At 32.8% G+C, this 24952-nt stretch overlaps 1 protein-coding gene across 8 annotated transcripts in view; it reads right to left on the bottom strand.

Moving 5' to 3' along the window:
- The window catches only part of PGR (progesterone receptor), a 126813-nt gene that overhangs the window by 65863 nt on the left and 35998 nt on the right, over positions 1-24952 (bottom strand). For 7 of the 8 annotated variants that reach the window (XM_016134012.2, XM_016134014.2, XM_016134013.2 and 4 more), the window contains exons 3-4: positions 24415-24531; positions 5237-5542 (exon numbers count right to left, since the gene is read on the bottom strand). In XM_016134012.2, coding sequence (XP_015989498.2) covers positions 5237-5542; positions 24415-24531 — 423 coding nt within the window. The remainder of the gene's footprint in view (positions 1-5236; positions 5543-24414; positions 24532-24952) is intronic. The other variant, XM_016134015.2, reaches the window with a different exon arrangement.

Here is a 24952-nt window from a genome sequence, read left to right as displayed (position 1 = left end):
GTCACAGTCAGCCTGAGGATCAACCACAGCCACTGATGTGCCAACAGTAAGGCAGCCCAATTAAAACAGGACACATACAACCCACACAGGAAACACACCATGAGCACATGGCTCAGGTGACCAGTGGGTAGTGTGCTGCACTGTCCCACAGGACATCTTCAAGCTCAGGAGATATAACAGATCTATTTAATACACAGAGCTAGCCAAAATGAGGATACAAATATATCCCAAATAAAAATATGGGATAAAACTTCACAAAAGTACTAAACAAAATGGAGACAAGTAATGTACCAGGTAACGAACTCAAGAGAATAGATGAACTCAGAGCTGCAACAAAGAGAACATAAAAAAAAATCAGAAATGAAGCATACAATAACTGAAATAAAAAAAAAATACAGTAGAGGGAATCAACAGCAGATTAGATGAAGCAGAAGATCTAATCAGTGATCTATAAAATAGAGTAGTGGTACACAGTCATAACAGCAAAAAGAAAAAATGAAGATGGTTTAAGGGATCTCTGGACAACATCAAGTGTACCAACATTCACATCATAGGCATTCTAGAAGAAGAAGAGAGAAAGGTGCTGAAAACCTATTTGAAGAAATAATGACAGAAAACTTCCCTAATCTGGCAAAGAAAATAGGCCCAGGAAGGACAGAGAGTTCCAAAGAAGATGAACCCGAAGAGGCCCACACCAAGACACATCATAATTAAAGTGCCAAGTTTTAAAGACAAAGCGAATCTTAAAAGCAGCAAGAGAAAAGCAGCTAATTACCTACAAGGAAGCTCCCATAAGACCGTAAGCTGATTTTCAACAGAAACTTTGCTGGCCAAAAGAGATTGGCATCATATATTCAAAGTCATGAAAGGGAAAAATCTATAACCAAGAATATTCTACCCAGAAGATTATCATTTAAAATTTAAGGAGAGAGAGTTTCCAAGACAAACAAAAATTAAAGGAGTACATCACCAGTAAATAGTCTTACAATAAATATTAAAGGGACATTTTTAAAGTAAAAAATAAAAAGACAAAACTAAAAATAAAACATAGGAAAGGAAAAATCTCACTGACAAAGGCAAGCGTTTAATGATAATGGATCGACCAATTATAAAGCTAGTAAAAAGGTTAAAAATAAAAGCAGTAAGATCATGTATGAATACAACAATAAATTAAGGGATACACATACATACAAAAGACACAAAGGATGACAAAAACAAATGGGGGTGAGTATAAAATGTAGTGGTTTTAGAATGCATTTGAACTTAAGTGACCAAAAACTTAAAATAGATTGCTGTAAACATAGTTGGGTATATATGAAACACATGATAAACACAAACCAAAAAATCTATAGTAGATATACAAAAATTAAAAAAAAAGGAATCTAAGCATAAACTACAGAAAGTCATCAATGTACAAGCGCAAAAGAAGGAACATAGAACCACAAATAATAAAAAACAACAAAATGTCAATAACTGCGTATCTTATTATTAACTAATAATACTTTAAATGTAAATGGATTAAATACTCCAATCAAAAGATATAGATAGGGTGGCTTACATGATTTTTAAAAAGTGCCTATACGTAAGCTGCCTATAAGAGATTCACTTCAGATCAAAAGACACAGATTGAAAGTGAAGGGATAGAAAAAATATTTTATGTAAATGGAAATGAAACAAAAGCTAGAATAACAAAACAGACAAAATAGACTTTAAAACAAAAGATATAACAAGAAACAAAAAAGGGCATTACATAATGATAATGGGAGCAATCCAACAAAGGATATAAATCTTATAAACATCTATGCACTCGATGTAGAAGTACCTAAATACATAAAGCAAATATTAACAGATATAAAGGAAGAGATCGATAGTAACACAATAATAGTATGGGACGTTAACACCCCTCTTACATCAATGGATAGGCTGACCATTCAGATAAAATCGACAATGAAACTGTATCCTTAAAAGGCATTATATCAGATTAATAGATATATAGAAAACATTTTACCCCCAAAATAGCAAAATATATATTCTTTTCAAGAGTACGTGGAACATTTTCTAGGACAGACCACAAGATAGGCCATAAAACAAATCTCAAATTTAAGAAGATTGAAATATCAAGCATCTTCTCTGATTTCAATGATATGAAACAAAATCAATTATAAGAAAACTGGAAAAAAAATACATGAAAGCTAAACATGCTATTAATGAATGAAACTAAAAATCAATTACAAGAAAAGTTGAAAAAACATAAACACATAGAGGCTAAATAATATGCTATTAAACAATGAATAAGTTAACAAAGATGGAGGAAATCAAAAGATATCTTGCAGAAATGAAAACAAAAACACCACGACCCCAAATCTAAGATACATGGCAAAAAAAAAAAAAAAACAGTCTACAAGGGAAATGTATAGAAATACAAACCTACTTCAAGAGGAAAATCTTAGAGAAAAATAATCTCCCCTTATATAAAGAGGAACAAGGCTCAAAGAGGAAGGAAGAAAATAATAAAGATCGGAGCTGAAATAAATGAAATTAGACTAAAAAAAAAATTAGAAAAAATCAATTCAACTAAGAGGTGTTTTTTTGAAGAGATAAACAGAATTGATAAATCTTTAGCCAGACTCATTAAGAAAAATAAAATCAGAAAGAGAAGTGACAACTGATGCCACAGAAGTTCAATGGCTTCTAAGAAAATACTACAAATATTCATATGCCAACAAATTGGACAACCTGGAAGAAATGGATAAATTCCTAGAAACATACACTCTTTCAGACTGAATCGGAAAAACAGAAAATTCAAACAAACTGATTACTCATGATAAAATAAAATCAGTAATTAAAACTCCTGCAAAAATCCTGGACCAGCTGACTTCACAAGTGAAATCAACTAAAGAGTCAAAAAAAAAAAAAAAAAACCCTAACTTCTCAAACTATTCCAAAAAATCGATGAGGAGCAAAGGCTCTCAAATTCATTCTACAAGTCCAGCATTACCCTGATAACAAAACCAGATAGAGACACTATAAAAAATTTACAGGTCAATATCACTAATGAACACAGATGTAAAAATCCTCAAAAGAATTTAGCAAACCAAATTTAGCAATACATTAAAAAGTTCATACACTGTGATTAAGTAAGATTTATTCCATGATAGAAAATGGGTTCAATAAGCACAAATCAATGTGATATATCACATAAATGAAATTTCGGATAAAAATCATATGATGCTAGAATGTGCTGTATCAATATGCATTCATATCATGAGCACAGCCTTCTAGCTTCTCTAACAACACTGTTTGTTAGGTCTCACACACAGCTTGTATGCAATAGACATTTATTTAGTGAATCAAGTGAGTAAATCTGTACTCTGATTTAAAGTCAACTGAAAGTTTTCGAGTAGCTAACGATACCATATTACCATATATACATATGTTCCTACAAGTTCTTTCACTCTGTCTCATTAACCATTTTCATCATTCATTTGAGTTACTCCAGAATTCAGGCCAGGCAAATATGGTTTAAAAGATCATGACCAACAGTACTTTGACAATAATGCTTCCCTTATCGTACAAGCAATGGAAACAGTACATTTAATACTGGTGGTGCTATCATACCTATTTATTTACATGTGAATTACATTTTGCAACATTAAAAAGTTGCCACCAAATTCAATGTAAAAATTTCCTCACTCTTTTTGAGAGTATGTGGAAAGATGATAGAGTTTCAACTTTAAAAACTCAATTTATTTCCTTTTGATAAAAGCTATCTTTTAAACTATATCTGGTTATTTTCTAACTTCTCCAACTAATAGTAGTATTTTTTTTAAACAGTAAAGAACCTCCAAAATACCAACAAAAGAAATATGAACTATATCAACAAAAAAATAAGGAATTACCTTTTCTAATAGAAAAACTGAGAAGTTAAACATACATTTAAATGTTCATTTAAAACAATTAATGCTGTTGTAATATTTTTATTTAGTAAAGATCTATCAAAAATTTATATTCATTGTAAGATTTAGACATTCAGAGCTTTCTAATAGAAAAAAAAATCATTACCTGTTCAAGACCCTTCAACATGACTAAAGCTAATAAGAAACTGGGCATTTCGATTTTTCTATAAAATTACTTTATCTCCATTAGAAGAGTGAATTTCATTAAATTTTCTCACCATGTATATTCTAAAAAATATTCAACAATCAGTAAACTATTTTTCTTTCTGTTTAATGTAACCTTGAATTTTCAATAACAATTCATCTATTGCATTTCGACCTCTTCAGGTAGAATAATAACTGAAAAATAATAACTGAAAAATATGAGTAGAAATTATATTTTTAAAAGGCTATTGAATTTACTTGGAGACTACAATGACATAGCATGTTTAATTCTTCATCAAGTATTGGAAAAATAAATTACTCTAAAGGAGTATAAGGATATTATTGGTATATAGACAATGTAATTTTTTAAAAGTTCTATTTCTAATTATAGGATTAACACCTCCATGAGCAATTGGTACCCATATGTTTTCCTGGCCTGGCAGTCTAAGATTTAGCCAAGTGAGAATTGCATCTTTGTAATTCTTTCAACTTCTTGACTCCTGTAAAGTGGTGCTGAGGGAGCAAAAATAGCTTAAGTCACTGAAATCATTTTGCGATGATATGATTTAAATTCTCATTGTCACCCCCTTTATCTAGGTACGATTTAGGGAAAATAACGACTAGAGGTTCATTTCTGTCAAAATTATTTACGTTTAGGGATTTTGATTCTTAATTGACTGTAGGTACCCTGCTGTACTCTGAATATTATTTTGATTTGTTATATAAATAGATCCATTCAGTTTTATTTTTGACTAATTGAGCTTGGTAAAATTAGTTTAGAAGGAACTACACATTTTTAAGAAGATCATCAGTTTGTCTCTGAACTCTGATAACATCTGTGATTGAACACATAAACTTAAGCTATTCTTTAACTGTTTGATATATATAATTCTTGATTCATCAATAAGATTCAGAGTGTTAGCTACATCTTTTGTATCTCCATAGCACATAGTAAGGTCCTAGAAAAATAGATAAATAACCTAGGATCCTAGATAAATATTTTGAGCTGCTGAAACCCATACCATAATCTACCTTTTATAGTTAATTTACTGCATAGAGTTTTATTTAACAATCTACTAGGACAACAAATATAGTAAAATTTTTATTACATGCTACTATTTATATATGATTCTTACCTGGCAGTAATTTAGACCACTTGACTACTGAAAGAAGTTGTCTCTCGCCTAGCTGATTAAGACTTGACAGCAAAGAACTGGAGTTATGAATTTTGGTGTTGTCATATCCTGCGTAGATCATCTCAGGTTCAATGCTTATTAGCAGGTTGATCACTGGGTGTAACAACTGTAATTCTTGATTTGGTGAAAAAGTGATTCTCTGGCTTAGGGCTTGGCTTTCATTTTGAATGCCCACTGGCGGTGGGAGAGCAACAGCATCTAGTGCTCTCATAACTCTGACTTTATTGAACTTTTTAAACTTTCGACCTGCAGAGAAAAAAAAAAAAAAACACGTTAATGTAAGTACATATCAACTGAATCTTCCAACAGAGTATTATTTTTCTAAAATCTTAGAATTGTAACATTATAAGTTTTAGCATCAATCTGAAAAATGAAACTGAATAAGTAAAAATGTTATGTCTCAGACTGGGATTAAAGAATTGGTAATACCAGCATTAACTTGGTTAGTGAGGTATAGGTAATTATACCAGTATCCAGTGGGGGTGGTTATTGAGCTTTGCATCAACATGTATGAAAAGCCAAGTGGCTTTTAGTAGAGACTAAGCTTAATATTGGTCAATATTCTGACAAGAATGCCCCACAAAGCTAATGCTATAGACCATATTAATTAAAAGTCTTTAATAGATGTTAAATTTTCTTTTCTTTTTTTTAAAGAATCTGTTAAAAGATATACATATTCATATGTAAACCCCACAAAATTTTGTACACATTTTCAAGTGGGTTCATAGAGCCCTTGAAATTCCTTGAAATCAATATATAGACTATTATGAGATCAAAGGACTCAAAATTAAGAATCTCTTTTCTAAATTAAAAGAAGAGAAAGTGTACACCCTGTGCTGGTCAGGCCATATTTGTATTTCTAGACAATTTTTAGAATTTCTACTTAGATGAATTGTGATGTTAGGAAGAAAAAATTCTGATGGCTAGAAAAGTAGAAAATCTGTGTCATGAAGAGTGGTTGAAGGCAGTTAGGAAGTTTAGTTTGGCTGGTGCCAGTTCACAGGTACACTGGTGTGAATTAGAGAAAGTCCTGGTGATTAGTGGACGGGCTGGATTTCAGCCCAACCTTCTCTATGTCAGGCATAGGCTGCTTAACATATGAATTGGCTGTGCTGATTAGCTAAGAAAAAAAAGTTAAGGGAAATCTGATAACTGTTTGCAATAATCTAAGCAGAGGTAGCAATCTAATGACTCAAATGCCTGAGCTGGCCTGTAGACATTTTGTTTGGCTCATACAGTGCTTTCCAGAGCTGTGAAAACATCCCTGATTACTTGGATGGCAGCAGTCTGTTAGAATTCATTGCAGCTGCTGCTGTGGAATGGTACGTGGGCAGATAATCCAATATGCCCCAGTTCCCACCACAAACTGGTGTTAGGCCATTGGTCAATTTTCTGAAGTCTTGTCATTCTACCCAATTATGTTACCTGCCTGGCCTCTATAAACATTTGATTTTGTGATTTCTGAGCTCAGGTATTGCCATAAAGAAAAGGACTACACTTGTTCAATAAAGTCTTCAAGGAGTCGAGCTAGAAATTGTAGGCGACAGGGAAACAAATGCCAAGGTCAGTATACAAAAAGGATTCAGAACTGTCTACAGAGATCCATTTGGCTCCCTGGGGAAGGGATAAATCACTAGAGGGAAGGAAAGTAACATTTATGGAGTATGAGAATTTTAAGAGAAATGAAAGCAGCTGGATCAGAGTAAATAAAAAGTTTAAGTAATTATTTTTACTTTGTCCAAATCCTCTACTGTAATAGATTAATTATGTCTAATAAATTTCTAGACAGAATGAAAAAAACAAAATAATGTTTATGGAGTATCTGCTGTATGCCAGGAATTTTTTATATGTATCGTTTAGCCTCACAACAATCGTGAAAGGTAGGTATTATTAATTCTATTTGTAGATTGAGAAAATAAAGAGTGGAGAAGGTGGCATGCCCAGCATTAGAATGATAGAGCTCAGAGTTTCAAGAAGGGACTGCATGTTCATTTGGTGGGATTCTAGAAAAGAGATTTAGGCAAGAGATTATGGGAAGTAGCACAAATGTTGAACTAAAATTTTTAAGGTTCATTCTAATCCTAAAATATGATGATTAACAGAAAATATGACATATACCTACTCCCCTTCTCCCTAATAATAACTCTAAAATGGTTTTTCTTCCAATGTAATTTAATCTCCTTTCTCTTTTTCATGTCTTCAGTTTTGGTTTTATTGGAATTTGATTAAATTATGAAATATTGAAATCTCTTTGAAAACAAAACTTTTTATACTTTGGTCAGATTGTAGAGAGTCTTATACCCAAAACAAATTTCCTAATGTGCTGATTACATAATGCACAGTCTGAATTAATATAGCAGTTATTATTTTGCTAGTGATCCAGTCTTTTCATGAGTTCCAGTTTTAAAAAGTGAACATGATAAAAGCAAAGTTTAAAGATGAGTTAATATTGAACTAGGCCATTTATATATATTATCTAATTTAACTTGCAGCTCATCCCTTTGAAATAAATATTACCATTTCCCTTTTAAATATAAGGAATTGGTTTACAGAGGCTAAGTAATTGGCTAAGTTTGTAAAGCTAAAAAACACCAGAGCAGAGCTATCAATCAATGTTTATCTTCCTTTATTCTTTCTTTCACTCATGAAATATTTATTGACTGGTTTTATGTGCCAGGGGCAGTTTAAGGTTCTGAAACTACAGCAGTGAAAAATCAGATAAGGTACCTGCCTTCATGGAGCTTATATTCTGGGTGGAAGATGGAGAAGGCACATAAACAAAGAGTAAAATAATACCAAACACTGGTACATGCTATGAGTAAAATGTGTATAATGTGATAGTGATTTGAGGGAATGGGGCAAGATTAAATAGTATGGTCAGGAAAAGACTACAGTCTTTTCAGTAGACCATAGCTATTTTTTTCCTCTCTGCAGGCTAATGATTCTTTCAGAGATAATCAAGCAATGTAAGTCAAAAGTGAACTTTGTACATCAGGAGAATTATGTTAAAAAATTGAAAAATGTATTAAGGTATGTTTTCCTAAAGTGCTAAAAATGTTACATCTTGCCACCTCTACACTAAATCTCCTTTAATACCAGTTTGGTCTACAGAAAATATATCTTAAGTGATGAAATGACTCTTCGAGTTGCCCATATCTGGGTATAAATCCTGTCATTTAAAGTTTTACACCCAGGATGGATAACTTTATTTGCTCAGGTATCAGTTTATTCATATTTTAAATACGGCATTTACCTCTTAACACCACCATTAGCCTATGTAAGAAAATGTGTAAAAGACATGGTAGAGTGCTTGACACTCACTAACATTGGTTATAATTTTTAGAACTTGATTGAAAAGAAGTGAAAGAAGAAGGGAAACTAAGTATTCAGTATGCATTTCATGGTATTAGCGAGTGTTTCTAATCACTTATTCTACCCTCCCTCCAAAACCCAAATGAACAGCAAAGGCTTCTATGGTCATATATGTTTAAACGATGCTGGATTTGAAAAGTTAAAGCAATATCTTTACCTAATTTAATATATCTCAGAACCTTCAATACATTGTATGGCTCCTGAATTTCTAAGAGAATAATATTAATATATAGTGTTTTCCAACTATATCTAGACTTACTACTTGATGAAAATCTTATTAATATCTTATGGAATTAACAGTTCAGAAAACACTACTTTAGAATACTTTTTTCTATGAGGCTTATATGTGAGATCAAACCTATGATTTGGATCTCATTAATTACATTCTCAAGCATCCAGTCACAAATTTTTCTCTTCGTAAGTTAAATAAAAACAAATAGCTGTTATTAAAAATGCAGTTAAGCTTAACTCCTGACATTATATAAAATATGAACTGTAAATACACATGCACATTTGTGCTAATCTTATTTGAATTGCCTTTATTCCATCATATATGAGTAAAATATACAAATAATTTTTTTCCTTTTTAAGATCCAAAGCTGAAAAGTGGTTGCAATTTAAATATGTAAACTCTGCAACCACATACACAGTTGTAGCTACAAATGACATTATTTTCCCTTGGGGATCTTAAGAAAAAGGTTAAAGACAAAGTTTCCCTGTCCTTGACTTCAATAAAGGTACTGCCTCTTTGTCAGCTTTGTATATCTTCTTCAGTGGCTGGTAGTACCTCAATAAATAAGTGCTGAATGAATAAAAGAATATATTATGTCTTCCTGATACCCACTCTGAGCAGCTTCCCTGTTGTTATTCTCTTTTGCTGCAATTATTTCATTCAGAGCCCACGACCTCCTCTGCTTGGCTAATTGCCCCATGAGGATAGGGGTAGGTCTGTTTTATTTACCAATGTGGATCTGAAGTTCCCATAATTGTACTTTTAGCATTTATTGATTTAGAAAATAAATAATGGCAAAAAGACTTGGAGTTCACTAGCAATTTAAAATGACTTTGGATTAATTACAAGATTTATATACTTCTGAACAATAATAGCACCTGGAATTTTGGGTAACCAAAATAGAGACTAGGTATGTGAGACCGGTACCCATCTCCACCCTGCTATTCTTACCTAACCCCAATCTATCTTCAGGAGAGGATATGCATGGGAGCTCGCATTGCTTTGATGGAAAGAAGGAAATCTTGGGCTCAGATACTGGGAGGTTGTTATGGAGGTGTAAGAAAGCAGATGGAGAGAATAACTTGATAGTCGTATCTCTTTCAACTTGATGGATGTTGTTTTGAAGGATGGAATCAGAAACAACTGATTTTTTTTGCAGCTTAGATAAATAGAAGATCTGGAGACATTTTTTTTTTTTTGTAGTTAATCTACAGTATAGTTACTCCTATACTTCCCTATCATAATGCATGAACTGCCTGTGGTCCTGTCATTTCAGCAGCACTAAAACGTATTCTTTCTCATCTACTCAAAGACTTGTCTTTGAAATAATTTGCCCTCTCAACTGCATCCTTTAATAGTCACTCTTATTCATACTCCACCCCATGGAGACACATGACTATTTCCTCTCCTCTTATTCTTCCTCTAACCTACTCTAGTCAGGTTTTTTCCTCCTATTCCAAAAAAATTGTTCTTAGTAAGATCACCAAAGACTTCTACCTGCCAAAAATATGGCCAATTCTCAGTTCTCACTGTAATCAACCAATTAATGGAACTGGACACATACAATCACTTCTTTTTTAAACACTCTGTTCACTAGGGTTCCACATATCTCATTCATGTGGCCAATTTTTCAGTCTCTCTGGCTGGCTTTTTTTCATCATTTCAATTTCTAAATCTTGGAGAGCTCAAAGCTCAGTCCGTGGATTTCTCTTAGATATCTACACTCTCTAAGTGTTTGCATCTAGTCCCATATCTTTAATATGATCTACATGTGGATAGTTAACAAAGTTACAACTCCTGTCTTAACTTTTTCTGGAAACTCTAGACTCAACTGTACGACTGTTACTCAATTTATACATTTGTATGCCTAATAAACACCTAAAACTTACTATGTTTAGAACAGAACTTTGATGCACTGTCCCCCAAACTATAGATTTTAGTTTTACAACTCAATTTATATACATCCTCTGCTCACAAACACTAGAGTCATCCTTGATACCTCACTTATTCTCTCACCTCACATCCAATTCATCAGCAAATCCTGGTAGATTAGCAAGAACATATAACCTAATGTAATCCCTTTTCTTCATTGCCACTGCTTCTATCATAATTTTGTCATAGTTGGACTATTGCACGTGTGCTGTCTGGTTTCTCAGTTTTCATTCTTGTAACTCTATGGTCTATTCTCTACTCAGCAGAGTGAGCCTTTAAAAACTTAAATCAGATTATATTACTCCTTGTCCAGTATCCTCAGTGACTTCTCATTCTACTTATAATGAAATGTAAATTCTTTATCAAGACTTATAAGATCCAATATAATATTGCATAGACAAAGATTACATAGAATATAGTTTTTCTTACATTCCTCCCCTTGTTCCATCCATATTGGAACTCATGCTGTTCTTGGAACTTATTGAGTGGTTTCTTGCCTCAGAGACTTTACAATGTTTATCCTACCTAAAATAGGCTTTCTCTAGATATTTGCATGGTTTCTCTATCATGTGATTTATATTTATGCCCAAATATCACTTTATCAGACAGGCAATTCTTCCCCGTTTTATATTTAGATATTTGCACCATACATGTCTACAAAATGCAAAGTATTCCTACAAATCAGAAAGGCATAGACATTTCACAGAAGAAGAAAAATATAAATAGGCAATAAAAATGCAAAAATATGATCTCATTAGTAACCAGAGAAATTTAAATTAAGACACAATGAAATACTGCCTACTCAGAATGGCAAGGACACATAACATAGCAACTTTCATACAGAGCTACTATGGAGCATGAACTGGTACAACTACTTTGAAAACAATTTAGCATTATCTAGTAAAGCCATGATAAACATGTTACAATCATCAATTCTACATCCAGGTGTATATCATACCTGTAGAAACTCTCTCATGTGAGCACCAGGAAACATGTACCAGAATGTTCACGGCTGATATACACTGTAATATCCCTCAAAGTAGAAACATGTCTATCAATGTAAGAATGGAAAAATGGATTTCATAGGATAACATTGTGCAGTAAAAATGAATAAATCAGAATAATACACATTGGAATGAAAGAAATTAAATATATTGTTTGGAGAATAAGATCAAATTGCAAAAACATACATAACTTATGATACTATTTCTACAAAGTGAGAAAAATCTTCAAAGCAAAAGAACAAGATCAGATCAAGAAGAAATAGATAATCTGAAGGGATGATAACTACTAACAAAATTGAATCAATAATCAAAAAAAAAAAAAACTCCCAACAAACAAAAGTCCTAGAGCAGATGGCTTCACAGATGATGCTTACCAAACATTCAAAGAAGCATTAATACCTATCATTCTCAAACTATTTCAAAAATTTGAAGAGGAAGAAAAGCTCCCAAACTCATTTTACAAAGCCAGCATTACCTTGATACCAAAACCAGACACTACATAAATAAAAAATAAAAATAAGCTAATATTTCTGATAAACATAGATGTAAAAATCCTCAGCGAAATATTAGCAAACTGAATTCAGCAATATATCAAAAGGAACATACACCATGATCAAGTGGGATTTATTCTGAGATGCAAGCTTGGTTCAATTTTCACAAATCAATTAACAAAACATTAATAGATGGAGAGAAAGCATTTGACAAAATCCAACATCCTTTCCTAATAAAAACTCTCAGCAAAGTGGGGATAAGGAAACATACTTCAACATAGTAAAGGCTATATATGATAAACCTACAGCTAATATCATACTCAATGGTGAAAAGCTGAAAGCTTTTTTATTAACAGCAGAAACAAGATAAAGGATGTCCACATTCATCACTTTTATTTAACATAGTATTGAAAGTCCTAGCCACAACAATCACACGAGAGATAAAAAAGATCCAAACTGGAAAGAAAGAACTAAAACTGTCATTATTTGCACATAAAACTATATATAAAGAACCTAAAGAGTCCACCAAAAAACTATTAGAACTGATAACTGAGTTCAGTAAAATAGCAGGATACAAAATTAATATTCAAAAATCAGTTGTATTTGTATATACCAAATGAACGATCAGAAAGAAAAATTAAGAAACAGTTTTATTTATGATTGCATCAAAAATAAAATACCTAGAAATAAATTTAACCAAGGAGATAAAAGACCTGTATTCAGAAACCTGTAAGACACAGAAGAAAGAAATTGAAGATAAAAATAAATAGAAGCATATACCATGTTCACAGATAGGAATGATTAAGATTGTTAAAATGTCTATACTACCCAAAGCAATCGACAGATTCAATGCAATCCCTATCAAAATACCAATGGCATTTTTCATAGAACTAAAAGAAATAATTATAAAATTTATTTGGAACTACAAAAAACCTTGAATACCCAAAGCAATAATGAAAAAAGAAGAAGAAAACTGGAGGTATCACACTACCTGATAAACTAAACTGCAGGCTATGATAATCAAAACAGCATGGTAATCATACACAAAGATCAACAGAACAGAATAGAGAGCCCAGAAATAAACTAACACCTATGGTCAATTAATATAAGATAAAGGAGGCAAGAATATACAATGGGGTAAAGACAGTCTTTTCAATAAATGGTGTGGAGAAAACTGAACAGATACATGCAAAATAAAATGAAACTAGACCACTTTCTCACACCATATAGAAAACTCCTCAAAATGGATTGAAGACTTACATATAAGACCCAAAACCATCAAACTGCAGGAAGAAAACATAGGCAGTAAACTCTTTGACATCGTTCTTAGCAATATCTTTTTTAATATATCTCCTTGGCAAGGGAAACAAAAGAAAAATAAACAAATGAGACTATATCAAACTAAAAAGTTTTTGCACATTGAAGGAAACCATTAATAAAATGAAAAGGCTACTGAATGAAAGAAGATATTTGCCAATGATACATCTGATAAGAGGAGACGGGGAGTTAATATTCAAAATATATGAGAAATTCATACAATTAAACACCAAAAAAAAATCTAATTTAAAAAATGGGCAGACAACCTGAATAAACATTTCTCCAAAGAGGACATACAGATGACCAACAGACATATGATTGGACACCCAATAACACTAATCATCAGGAAAATGTAAAATAAAATCACAATAAGATATTACCGCACACCTGTCAAAAGAGCTATCATTAATAAATCAACAAACAACAAATGTTAGGGTTGTGGTAAAAAGGGAACCCTTATGCACTGTTGATAGGACTGTAAATTGGTTCAGACACTATGAAAAAGAGTACATAGTTCCTCAAAAAATTAAAAGTAGAACTGCCATATGACCCAGTAATTCCACTTCTGGGTATTTATCCGAAGAAATCCAAAACATTAATTTCAAAAGATATATATACCACTGTGTTCATTGCAGCATTATTTACAATAGCTAAGATATAGAAAAAATTTAAATGTCCATCATTACATAAGTAGAAAGAGATGTGGTACCTGTAATTGATGGAATATTACTTAGCCATAAAAAAGAATGAAATCTTGACATTCACAACAATTTGGATGGACCTAGAGGTATTATTCTAAGTAAAATAAATCAGATAAAGATAAATGTCATATGATTTCACTTATTTATGGAATCTAAAAAATAAAATAGAAACAAACTCATAGATACAGAGAACAAAATAATGATTGCTAGAAGGGAGGGGGTTGAAGAGAAGAGTGAAAAAGATGAAGAGATTAAAAATTACAAATTAGCAGTTATAAAAATAGGGATGTAAATTATAACATTAGGAATATAGTCGATAATATTGAAATAACTATGTATTGTATCAGAAGGGTACTAGATTTATCAGTAATCACTTCGTAAGTTATATAATATCTAATCATTATGTTATATTGTATGTCAACTGTAGTTAAAAAATAAAATTATTTTTAAAAAGCTAAAGACTATCCTCTTGAGGAATACAGATATTTAGAAACCTTGTAGATAATATAAGGGGATGATAAAATCAAAATTCAAGCTAAAGTTTCTTTAATAAAATGACAAGGAAAATGTGATTAGGGAGGACATATACAATCAGGTTTAAGAGTACTGGTTATATCTGTGTTTACCTAAGCCAGATGAGTACATATGTGTATGTTTACAATACCATTTTATATAGCTGTATATATTATATGTATATGATGTTTTGTATGAATGAAATATTTAACAATATAAGTATGGCTTATTCAAACAGAATGGAAAGAATGAGAATGCAAGAAAGACTACTGTGCACTTATTCTTGAAGTGTATATAACTGAATCAGAATAGATGTTGATACTACAAGTAGGAATTTATAGGATGAGAATAAGAAAGGTTCTTGAGAAGAGATACATTTTAGAAATGACCACTTAAATATAGCCTCGTAATAAAAATTCTGAACCAGAGGCAAGAAGTAAGTATGAAAAGTGGTCCTTTGTTGGTGAAATGCCTGTGTCTAAAAGAATAAAATGAAAATTTTCTCTGGAGAGAAACTCCCTCAAGCAAGGCCACTCAGGTTTCAAAAAAATTAAACTGCCAAAAGTAAGTTTATAATCCAAAATTACAAAATGCACAATGAGTGAGAAGTAGCAGAAACAATAAACAGTGTGCTCGATTTGTTTCATACTGACTTGTGAAAACTTATTGTTAAGTATTCGGAAATTTTAAAAGCCAGTTGTTAAACCATTGGTAGCATGAAATTTGTATAAAGGAGTATTTAACATCACACTCATTGGAATCTTGATAAACAAAGCTTTTTTTTTTTTTTTTTTTTAAATTGTTACCACCACACCACAATGGCATAACTAGATCTTGAGTTATGGGGCTTTGGAATTATTGATTACAAATATTTGCAAGGAGCATGTTTAAAGTATTTTTATATTATTAAAGATACATGATAAAGAATGAAAAAACAAGGAAGGAAAAAGCTAGTAAAAAGAAACAGAAAAATTTATAAAAGAATCAAGTAAAATGTCTTTAAAAAATTATCATCACTGAAATGAAAGAATGGCAAAGTGGAAAACAGAACTAAGTTACACAGAATGTAGCACAGACAGCTAATGATAGGGTAATATTAAATGAAGATATATGGAAGATAAATGGGCTAGCCTAAAATGTGCGTCCTAAGTGTTCTGGATGTAGAAAGGAGCAATGAGGAGGGAAGCAATATTTAAAGAATCCTGGGATGGTTTTGATCCTTCTGGTATTTATGAAAGAAACCTAATCTCAGATTTAGGAATCATGATTTCCAAGTAGAATAAAACTAAATTTATAACTGGTTACATTTAGTGAAATTGGAAACCAAGATTAAAAACATTTTATACAAATAGAGAAAATATTGCCTAAAAAAAATCCTTAGGAGCATTCTCAAAAATCAATCAATTGATCAATCAATCACACAAGCCAAAAGGTAGTAGGCTAACATCTTTAGGGTGTGAAGGAAAAAAGACAACCTAAAACTTTATAATCAACAAATCACCATTCAAAACTGAGGTTGAAATGAAGGTATTTTCAGTGGGGGAAAAAATGACTATCATTAACAAATTGCCACAGAAGGAATTTATTAAGAGTTATTTCAAAATAAGAAAACGGAATGAAGGGTTGCATTGGAAAAATAATTAAGCAAACATATAGGTAAATCGATTAGGTTAAACATAATAACGATTACTAATTCTGGATTGTGTTCTGAAATGAGTGCTGTTTACTTTGCTGTGGCCTCCCTTTTCTGCTTTTTGTTTTTATTTCTGGGAAGAAAAAAAAACTTTGTATTAAATGGATGATAATAGGTATTCATGTGATAATGCTGGACTTGTTGCATAGAAGCAAAGGAAGAATATTATGCTGGATATTAAAATATAAATTTTATGTCAGCCAGAGGCTTTCTGGGAATTGGATGAAGAAATAGAGGGTAAAGATCAGCAGGTAGTTAAGGAATGGCGCAAGTCCTTTGATATTATGAGGGTCATTATAAGCATCACTATAGTTTGAGTGGATTTACATGTAATTATCCTAATAGTAGCTGTAAGAAATTATGTCTAGATACATGTTATTACTTTGGATTAGTGAGAGGATGATATTGCTGAAGTCAGTTCATTGGGACCATGCTCTAACAACTCCTACAGCTTAGCTTGTTTTAGCTTGTTTTTCCTTTTTCAGGATCCACTTCTACTTTCCAGATCAAAATGGTGTGCCTGTATCTAAACCTCAAAAAAAGAAATGCAGATGCTAGATAATACAAAATATATAATTAAAATAAGTATTTGCTGAAAATACGAGAGTTGATTTTTTAAAACAGTAAATGTCTTAATTATTCAAATAAAGTTACTGCAAATGGAGGAGAATCTTTGTATGCCTCAATCCTAACTTTTTACTGGGTCTAGAAAATAATGGATGTAGATACTATCAAACAGTTCTAGCTGGCAGGCATTAAGGCAGTCCCTATAAAATTCCGCCAAAAAAAAAAACTTTTTAAAAGTGAGATTGAATACTCTAAGAAATATTCTTATTCAGGGTACATGGGATAACATTTAGGGTGAACATTCAGGCAGTGACCAGAAGACAATATTTGACTACAGGCTTCAATGCAGTGAACTGGGGGAGCAGTGTGAGAGGTACTTCTCTGAGGAGTGTGGATTTGAATGATTTGGGTAGGAAAGGAGATGCTTATAAGAGGAAGACTGTGAGAGGTTTGAAGAGGTAGGTGGCAGGCATCACTCAGCAATTCCTGCATTAAAGAAAGGGCAGGTAATTTGAATTTTGATAGTAATTAAAGGCATAGACTAAACTTCTCTAATCCAAAAATAGTACTGTTCAGTGTCCAAATGCAGAAACTTTAGAACTATTCAGAAAAGGAATTGAGGTTTTGTTGGCTTCAAGTGTAGGAGGAGAAATAAAACAACACTTCCCCACCCAAACTTTAGTATACAACCCCTACTCTGTAGCCCAGCAAGTGGGGGTGAACCTAGATATAAGAAAAGGTAGGAGAGAAACTGGCTTTCTAACATAACCTTTTCAAACTTGAGGATAAGGCTCTTTACCAAAATAAAATGAAATAACTACCCTATAAAAATAGTCTCTAGTTTAAAAAAAAAAAGTTAGCAAACACAACTATGCATTTAATCATTCTTTTATGTAGAAAGCTACATAGTTTTGAAAGAGCTAATTCGTTGAGTTTATAATAGTTTAGCATTTTTACCACAAATGCAAAATACCGAACTATATTCATTTTGGAAATTTTCGTTTGTGAGTCATTACACAAAAATGTTTTCTAAAGGAAAGAAATTAAAAGCAGAACACCTAAATTAGAAGATATATTACCATCTTCCAGGGTGTAACTATCTTGCCTACTCAGTACTGTACAGCAATGAACAAAATGCAAAAAGTTCACTGTGACCTGATGAAGGTAAGGGAAGTGATTCATTACAAACAAGAATCATATGCAACTATGAAACCAAGTAATTCAAACATAATTCTTATAATCAGAACAGAGCTGTTGAAGCTGATAAGAACAACTTGCTAAATCTGTCATGATATGTCAAAAACATTGTGATTTCTGACCTCTAATATTCTACAATAGATTTCATTAAATCTTTTAAAAGTTTTCAATGTTCTCTCTTGTTCTGTCTTTTGTTATTCCAATGGTCTCTACGCCAGAAATGAAAAATCTCAAGGAGTGAGAAACAGGAAGGTGGGGGCACTGGGGCTCCATTTTCAGTAGTGGGTAAGCAATTATTACTACCGTGAAACTCTTCTAATTATGGAAGAGCCCAACCATGAGCAACCCTGGTTATTATTCCAAAGAAGGTTCTCATTCTCTATAGATCATAGTATTCCCTGCTCTCTTACTCCAGAAATTTAATACAGGACTAGCAATTAGATTCTAATCCTATGAACTGACTACCTTCTTCCTGATTTACAGGAACTGGACTCTCCAAACTTCTGCCATTGACTCTCTTAGGGGGAACAATATCAGGACCATGATATACCTTAATGTGTTGTCATCTTCTTTCCAATAAACGTCTGCGCAATGCCACTTATGAAGGAAACACATCACTATCATATTTCTCAGTTTGTGATGCTGGCCACAAGATAACACTAGAATTGAATCAATTTTCTTTCACATATGCCTAAAATACAGTAAGAGGTTTTTAATCCCAGAATTATCTCTAAGAAGATACTGCATCATATGTATCGGTCCTTATGAGCCATCTGATATGATGAAACTCTCTAAATTATTTTTAAATTATAATGTCTTCTTTGGGGAAGACAAATTAAACTGAAGTAATTTCAACCAGTTGTAGTTTGGAAGGTCTGTATAAATTATCTGATGGAAAATTTAAAAAGAGGCAAAAAAATTTGATATCTATTTACTTCCCAGGGGTAAGAACTCATGGTTTTAAGTGTTAGATACTATGGTGAATAAACCTTTTAAGGATTACTTTAAAAGAAAAGAGTCAAGAAAAGCCAATGCTTTTGAAGAAGTGTAACTTAGTGAGATTAATTCTACCAGAGAATAGTTGTATAAAACTAATTTATACAACTATTTATTATTTCAGACAGTGTGGTAGTGGTGCAGGGGTATATAATGGAGCAGAATAGAAAGTCCAGGAAGAGCAGCAAACACATGAAAATTGGGCACATAACAGAGGTGGCACTACAAATTTCAGTGGAATCTGAGATTAAAATATTATAATTACAATATTTTTGGTAAGGAAATACAATGAAATTAAGTATCCCAGCATAATATAATTTGACAGTAGTGAATATATATCATTTGCATGTAAATAGACCTATGTTAGGGATGGAGACTGAAAACATTTTTGCTTATATAAAATTGCACTATCAAAAATTTTTAAGACCGTTGTGCTAATAATGGGTTGTGGCAGCTAGTTATACATGTAGAAAACAAAAGTTACATTCCTGCCATTCTACAGTAAACAAACAAACAAACAAAAACACCTACTTTCAGTTAAGTGAAAGACATGAAAGTGAAAAACTTAAAGACTTTAGATGACTCACTAGATTATCTGTATGATTTCAGGCTAGGAAAGGATATAAAGGGAGACTATTGATACATGTGACTATATAAAAATGAGGAAAAAAAGCATCATAAACAAGGTAAAAAGACCTAGACTGCATGCAACTAACACCTTTGTGTAAAGTATAAAGTATATAGGTAAGTTTTGAAATGAATCATAAGTAAAAGGATGACCCCATTGAAAATGGCCAATGGATATGAACAGCTAATTCATGGAAGAAATATAAATGACCAATAAATATATGATGCAATCTTTGCTCCCACCATTTATCAAGGACACACAAATTAAACAAAAAATTAGATGCCAATTTTATCCCCATTAAATTAGAAAAATTAAAAAGTCTGAAATACCAAGTACAAGTAAGAATGGGTGGTAACAAGAACTGTACATTGGTGGAAGCAAACACTTCAGAGAATGATTTGGTGATTAGGTAATATTTAGTAAGGTTGAAGAGAAACAATATTTTAATCAAATTCTCTTTCTAGGTATATAGTCTAGAGCACTCCTCAAACATATGAACAAAAGAACAAGTACAAGAATGTTTATTGCAGCACATTTTATCATTATGAAAAATTAGAAATATCCATTGACAAGAAAAAAAGCACTGTAGCATATTCATAAAATGTATTACAGAGAAGTTAAAATAAGCCCTAGTTATAAGTATAAATATCGATAAACCTTAAAAACACAAGATTGAGTGAAAAAACAAATTGAATATGTACAGTGTGGTAACTTTCACTTATTTAAAATATTCAAATACTGTATTATTTAAGGATTCATACACATGAGTTACAAGTATGAAGAAGTTTAACAAAAATTCAGCATAGTGATCTGTGGGGAAGAAATGAGTGTAATGAGTTCAAGAAAGAACATGTCAAAAGCTTCAAAATATCTCTAATATCTTCTTCTCTATAAAATGCAACAAAAATATAAAAAATAGTCTGATATTAAGACATAGGTGTTTATTAATATTTTTGGTAGGCGTGATATATTTCCTAAATAAATAATACAAGTTTTATTATGGGGAATCATGAAAAAGGAAAACCTCTTACAGGACAAATACTAAAATTTTTATATTATATAAATGCGTCTATTTGGCTTAGGATAGATTTCCAAATACAATATTGTGCATGAATTTAAGAAGGGCTATCTATCAAACATTTTAGATAAAATGAACTCTCAAAAAAATTAGCTGACTTAAAAAAGTGGCTCTACTGAAGCAAAGATCTTGCTGTCAACAGTTTGTAAAAATAGTTGGAATAAAATTGTTCATAAAATGTGAGAGCAGAAATGCAATATTTCTAAAATCAAAAGATCTTAGTATGGGACAAATGTTTGTGTTTAACTAAATTAATACATTAAATACTATATAAGTAAACATTTGACTGTTTCATCTGTATCTCCAGAAGTTTATGTATTCATTTTGGCCAGAACACATTTGTATCTTTTAATTAAAAAACAGGAGACTTGCCCTATGCCCAGATAGCCTGAGTTAGTCTTGGTTTTTATCTGTTATCCCCGTGTAAATTATTGATAGTGCTCCATTTCATTCTCAGCAGTGTCCTGGTTGGGATGATAACTTTTATGGTCAGCAACCATAAAAGGTGTTTCACAGGCTGAAGTAAATTATGCGAGGGGACAAAAATCTATAAGATTTGAAGAGAACTGGGGCACAGGATGACAATAGGAAACCTTGACAAAGTGATGGGAACACAATAAAATTAAGGATACTATGCCTGGTTAATGATAACTATCTGCTCCTATTTCTGCCTATTTCTCATTCTAATATCTTAGGCTGGCACTATTTAGCTCAGAATTAAACTCTGCCCTATAGTGGAACCAATTTGGCCCTTAAGCAGAAGAAACGTAAGGAAACACAAGTCAATTATAACAGCTTTGCACCAATGTGGTCTTGCTGCCAACCTTGCTCTAAATACTGCTTTAGTCCATACCCCTGGAATGAAATCATCCCCTTTTATTCCAGTTCTGTGCCATCTTTGAAGCTTTTCTTGATACTCTATGTCTTACTGTACTTCTCTTGTTTTTAGCTGAAACCCAAGCCTCTCCTCTGAATGAACCCCAATTTCTCAGTAGCTGAGTGTCTCATAATTTTTACTTTGACCATTTTAATCACTTTTCCATTATAATAGTGAAATGATTAAAATAAATGCAATCATAAAATGGAAGACTGCCTCAAGGATTAGCACCCTTCCTCAAAACAAAAAACACTACATTAGACCGCATTCCCTTTTTGTCCTCCAAACACTTTTTTTGTTGTTGTTCTGGAAATGACTACAGATGAACTTTATGTTCAAAAATGCACAAAGACCTATACTTCAAACAGCTTCAAAATAAGCGTTGCCAATATGTACTGAGCACTTAAACAAGTACTTTGGTGATGAAAACACTAAAAGTAAATACCTGCTTGCAAACAATCTTGGATAAGAGAAAATCCTTGAATGGGATACTAGTAAATAATTATAGAACAGTGAGGTAAGTACTACAATGAAGGGTTTAAGAAACTTGAAAGAGAGAAAGAGTGAATTCCCAAATGCCTTATGCGGGCTAAGGTAGGGATTGGGTGGCTGGGTCTCATCACTTTTACTTTGGTTAATTAGGTCAATCTTTCATTTTAAGAGTAGAAATGCTAAAGTAAGTACAATCAGGGAAAAATTCAATCCAGACTGGCTCATGGGCTTTCACCTCCACAAATGTGAATGCACTAGATTAAATTGTGTTCCCACAAAACCTCTGCCTCTTCAGTGACTGGAGAGGTGGAGAAGATCTCTCTCTCTCCTCTCTCCTCTCTTCCCTGCTCTCTCCTCTCTCCCTTTCTTTCTGCCCATCTTCTCTCCCTCTCTCTCTCCTTCCCTCCCTTCCTTTTTCCTTCTCTCTCACCCCTACCCTCCCTTTCTCCCTCTTTCTTCCACCTCCCCTCTACCTCCCCTCACACACACAAATGCACTAGAACTTTATATGAAGGATATGATTTTATAAGGAGTGAAGGGAGAATGGTGTTGGCAAATGTAAAACACATGCAAAGATAGGTGAAAGGAGTGTAGGGTCCCCTCAAAAGATTAGTGGGAGAAGGGCTTACAGAAAGAGAGAGCAACTTCTAGATGATGAAAGGCCTAATGTGCTGCATTTATAAATTTGGGCTTTATCCCATGGATAGTCCTTGGACAGTTCATTAGAAAGATCAGTTATTCCATTGCTTACAGAATACAGTTCGAACTCCAGAACCCAGATGGCCCAAGGTAACTTTCAACCTTCATTTCTTGGTATTCCCACTAAACAATTGACTTTCCAGAAAATCATCAAAGGAATGCATCATGTTTTTTTTTTTCAGATATACAGAATTTTCATTATAAATACCTTTCTCCCTGTCCAAAGTTTCTATTCATTCTTTGAGAGCCTCCTCTCAGAAGATTTTGCTGAGTCCCTCGGAATTATTTCCTTTTCTCTATTTGCTAGCAATGTATGGTACTTCTCTTAAGTCACTTACTCTTCTATTTGATAATTATTTTGTTAGGGAATGGACTGTACCACACTCAAGGGCAAAAGCAGAACTAAGCAGAATACTTAAGGCCGTAGGCACTCAAAAAACATTATTCTAATACACTATCCCAGAAGATAACACAACCATTCATGGTATGTTAACTGTTTTCAGGTGGTACATTGAATACATATTCAAATAGTTATGGATCCTTGAAATGTGTTTCAGAAAAGTTGTAACTACAACAAATCAAACTCAGGATTTCAGAGATATTGCTTAGGAAATGGTTAAGTGAAATAAAAATATTAATCAGAATAAAGTGTTCAAGTGACTCCCCTCCCTGATATTTCCTATTAACACACCTCACTTAATATTTTCGACAGCACTTATTATCCTTTGACATATATATTTATTGCTCCTCCCTCCAGAATGTAAGCTCCACAGGGCCATGATTTGTCCATTTTGCTTGCTGCTGTACTCCTAGAACAAAAACTAGTACTTGGTAAGTGTAAGGGCTCAATATACAGCTATTTTAAGAGAATGAGGGAGGAAAGTAGGAAGGGAGTATCGATGAGAGTAAGAGGGATGAATATTAATGTACTTGGCCAGTTCACAGAATCAATTTTTGATTTGGAAGGGATTTCAGTATTCTCATTTTCTAGATAAGGAGACCGATGCCCAGAAAGAGTTGGTGGCTTACTTAAGGCCACATAGGCAGTGTGTGCAGAGCCAAGACTCCAACCTAGTCACATAGTGAGAGGTCAGTGAATTTCCTGTAATGTATATGTGTAGGCAATATAGACTTCTTATAACAGATCTTAACATGCTGGGGATCTATAAAATTAGTAGAATGGTATCAGTTTCTTCATTCAGACACCAATAATCAACATAGAAAAAAAAAAAAAAAACAAGAACAAAGATGAAGGAGAAAACTAGGTTTTTCTGACTCAGTTTTATAGAGTAAATATTAGTATATTATTGATAAAAACAACAGCATTACCTCCAAGGACCATTCCAGCCTGACAGCACTTTCTAAGGCGACATGCTGGGCAGTTTTTTCTGCGAATTTTATCAACGATGCAGTCGTTTCTTCCAGCACATAAATAATTGTGCTGCCCTAAAAAAAGGAAAAATATTTACAATAGCTAAAGACCACTGGAAATTCTATGCAATGACAACTGAAAAAGAGGATAGGTGCACATCAGTAAGTGCATGACTATCTCGGCCAGCCTTTTGTCTTGCATAACGGAAGGTTGGTAAAGCTCCAAACCCGCTCAGTACTTTACCTGTGCCTTCGGGAGCCTAACTGAGGCGAACACAGCTTAGAAAGCAATTCCAGGGCTCCTTTAAAAACCTTCTGTGCAAAATTTCTGTGTATATTCTTAATGGTGTCAGCATGCCCTTAGACCTTTCTGCCATTTCAAGATTAGCTACGTGGTACTGATAAGCATTAGCCGTATAAAATAATCAAGCTCTAACATCTAAATCTTCAAGAAAACAGATATAGACTAAAGAATTAAAGCAGTCTCTGGAATAGA

This window comes from Rousettus aegyptiacus, unplaced genomic scaffold (assembly GCF_014176215.1).
Source record: "Rousettus aegyptiacus isolate mRouAeg1 unplaced genomic scaffold, mRouAeg1.p scaffold_m13_p_5, whole genome shotgun sequence".
In the NCBI taxonomy this organism is placed as follows: Eukaryota; Metazoa; Chordata; class Mammalia; order Chiroptera; family Pteropodidae; genus Rousettus; species Rousettus aegyptiacus.
This window is presented reverse-complemented; position numbering and strand designations above follow the sequence as displayed.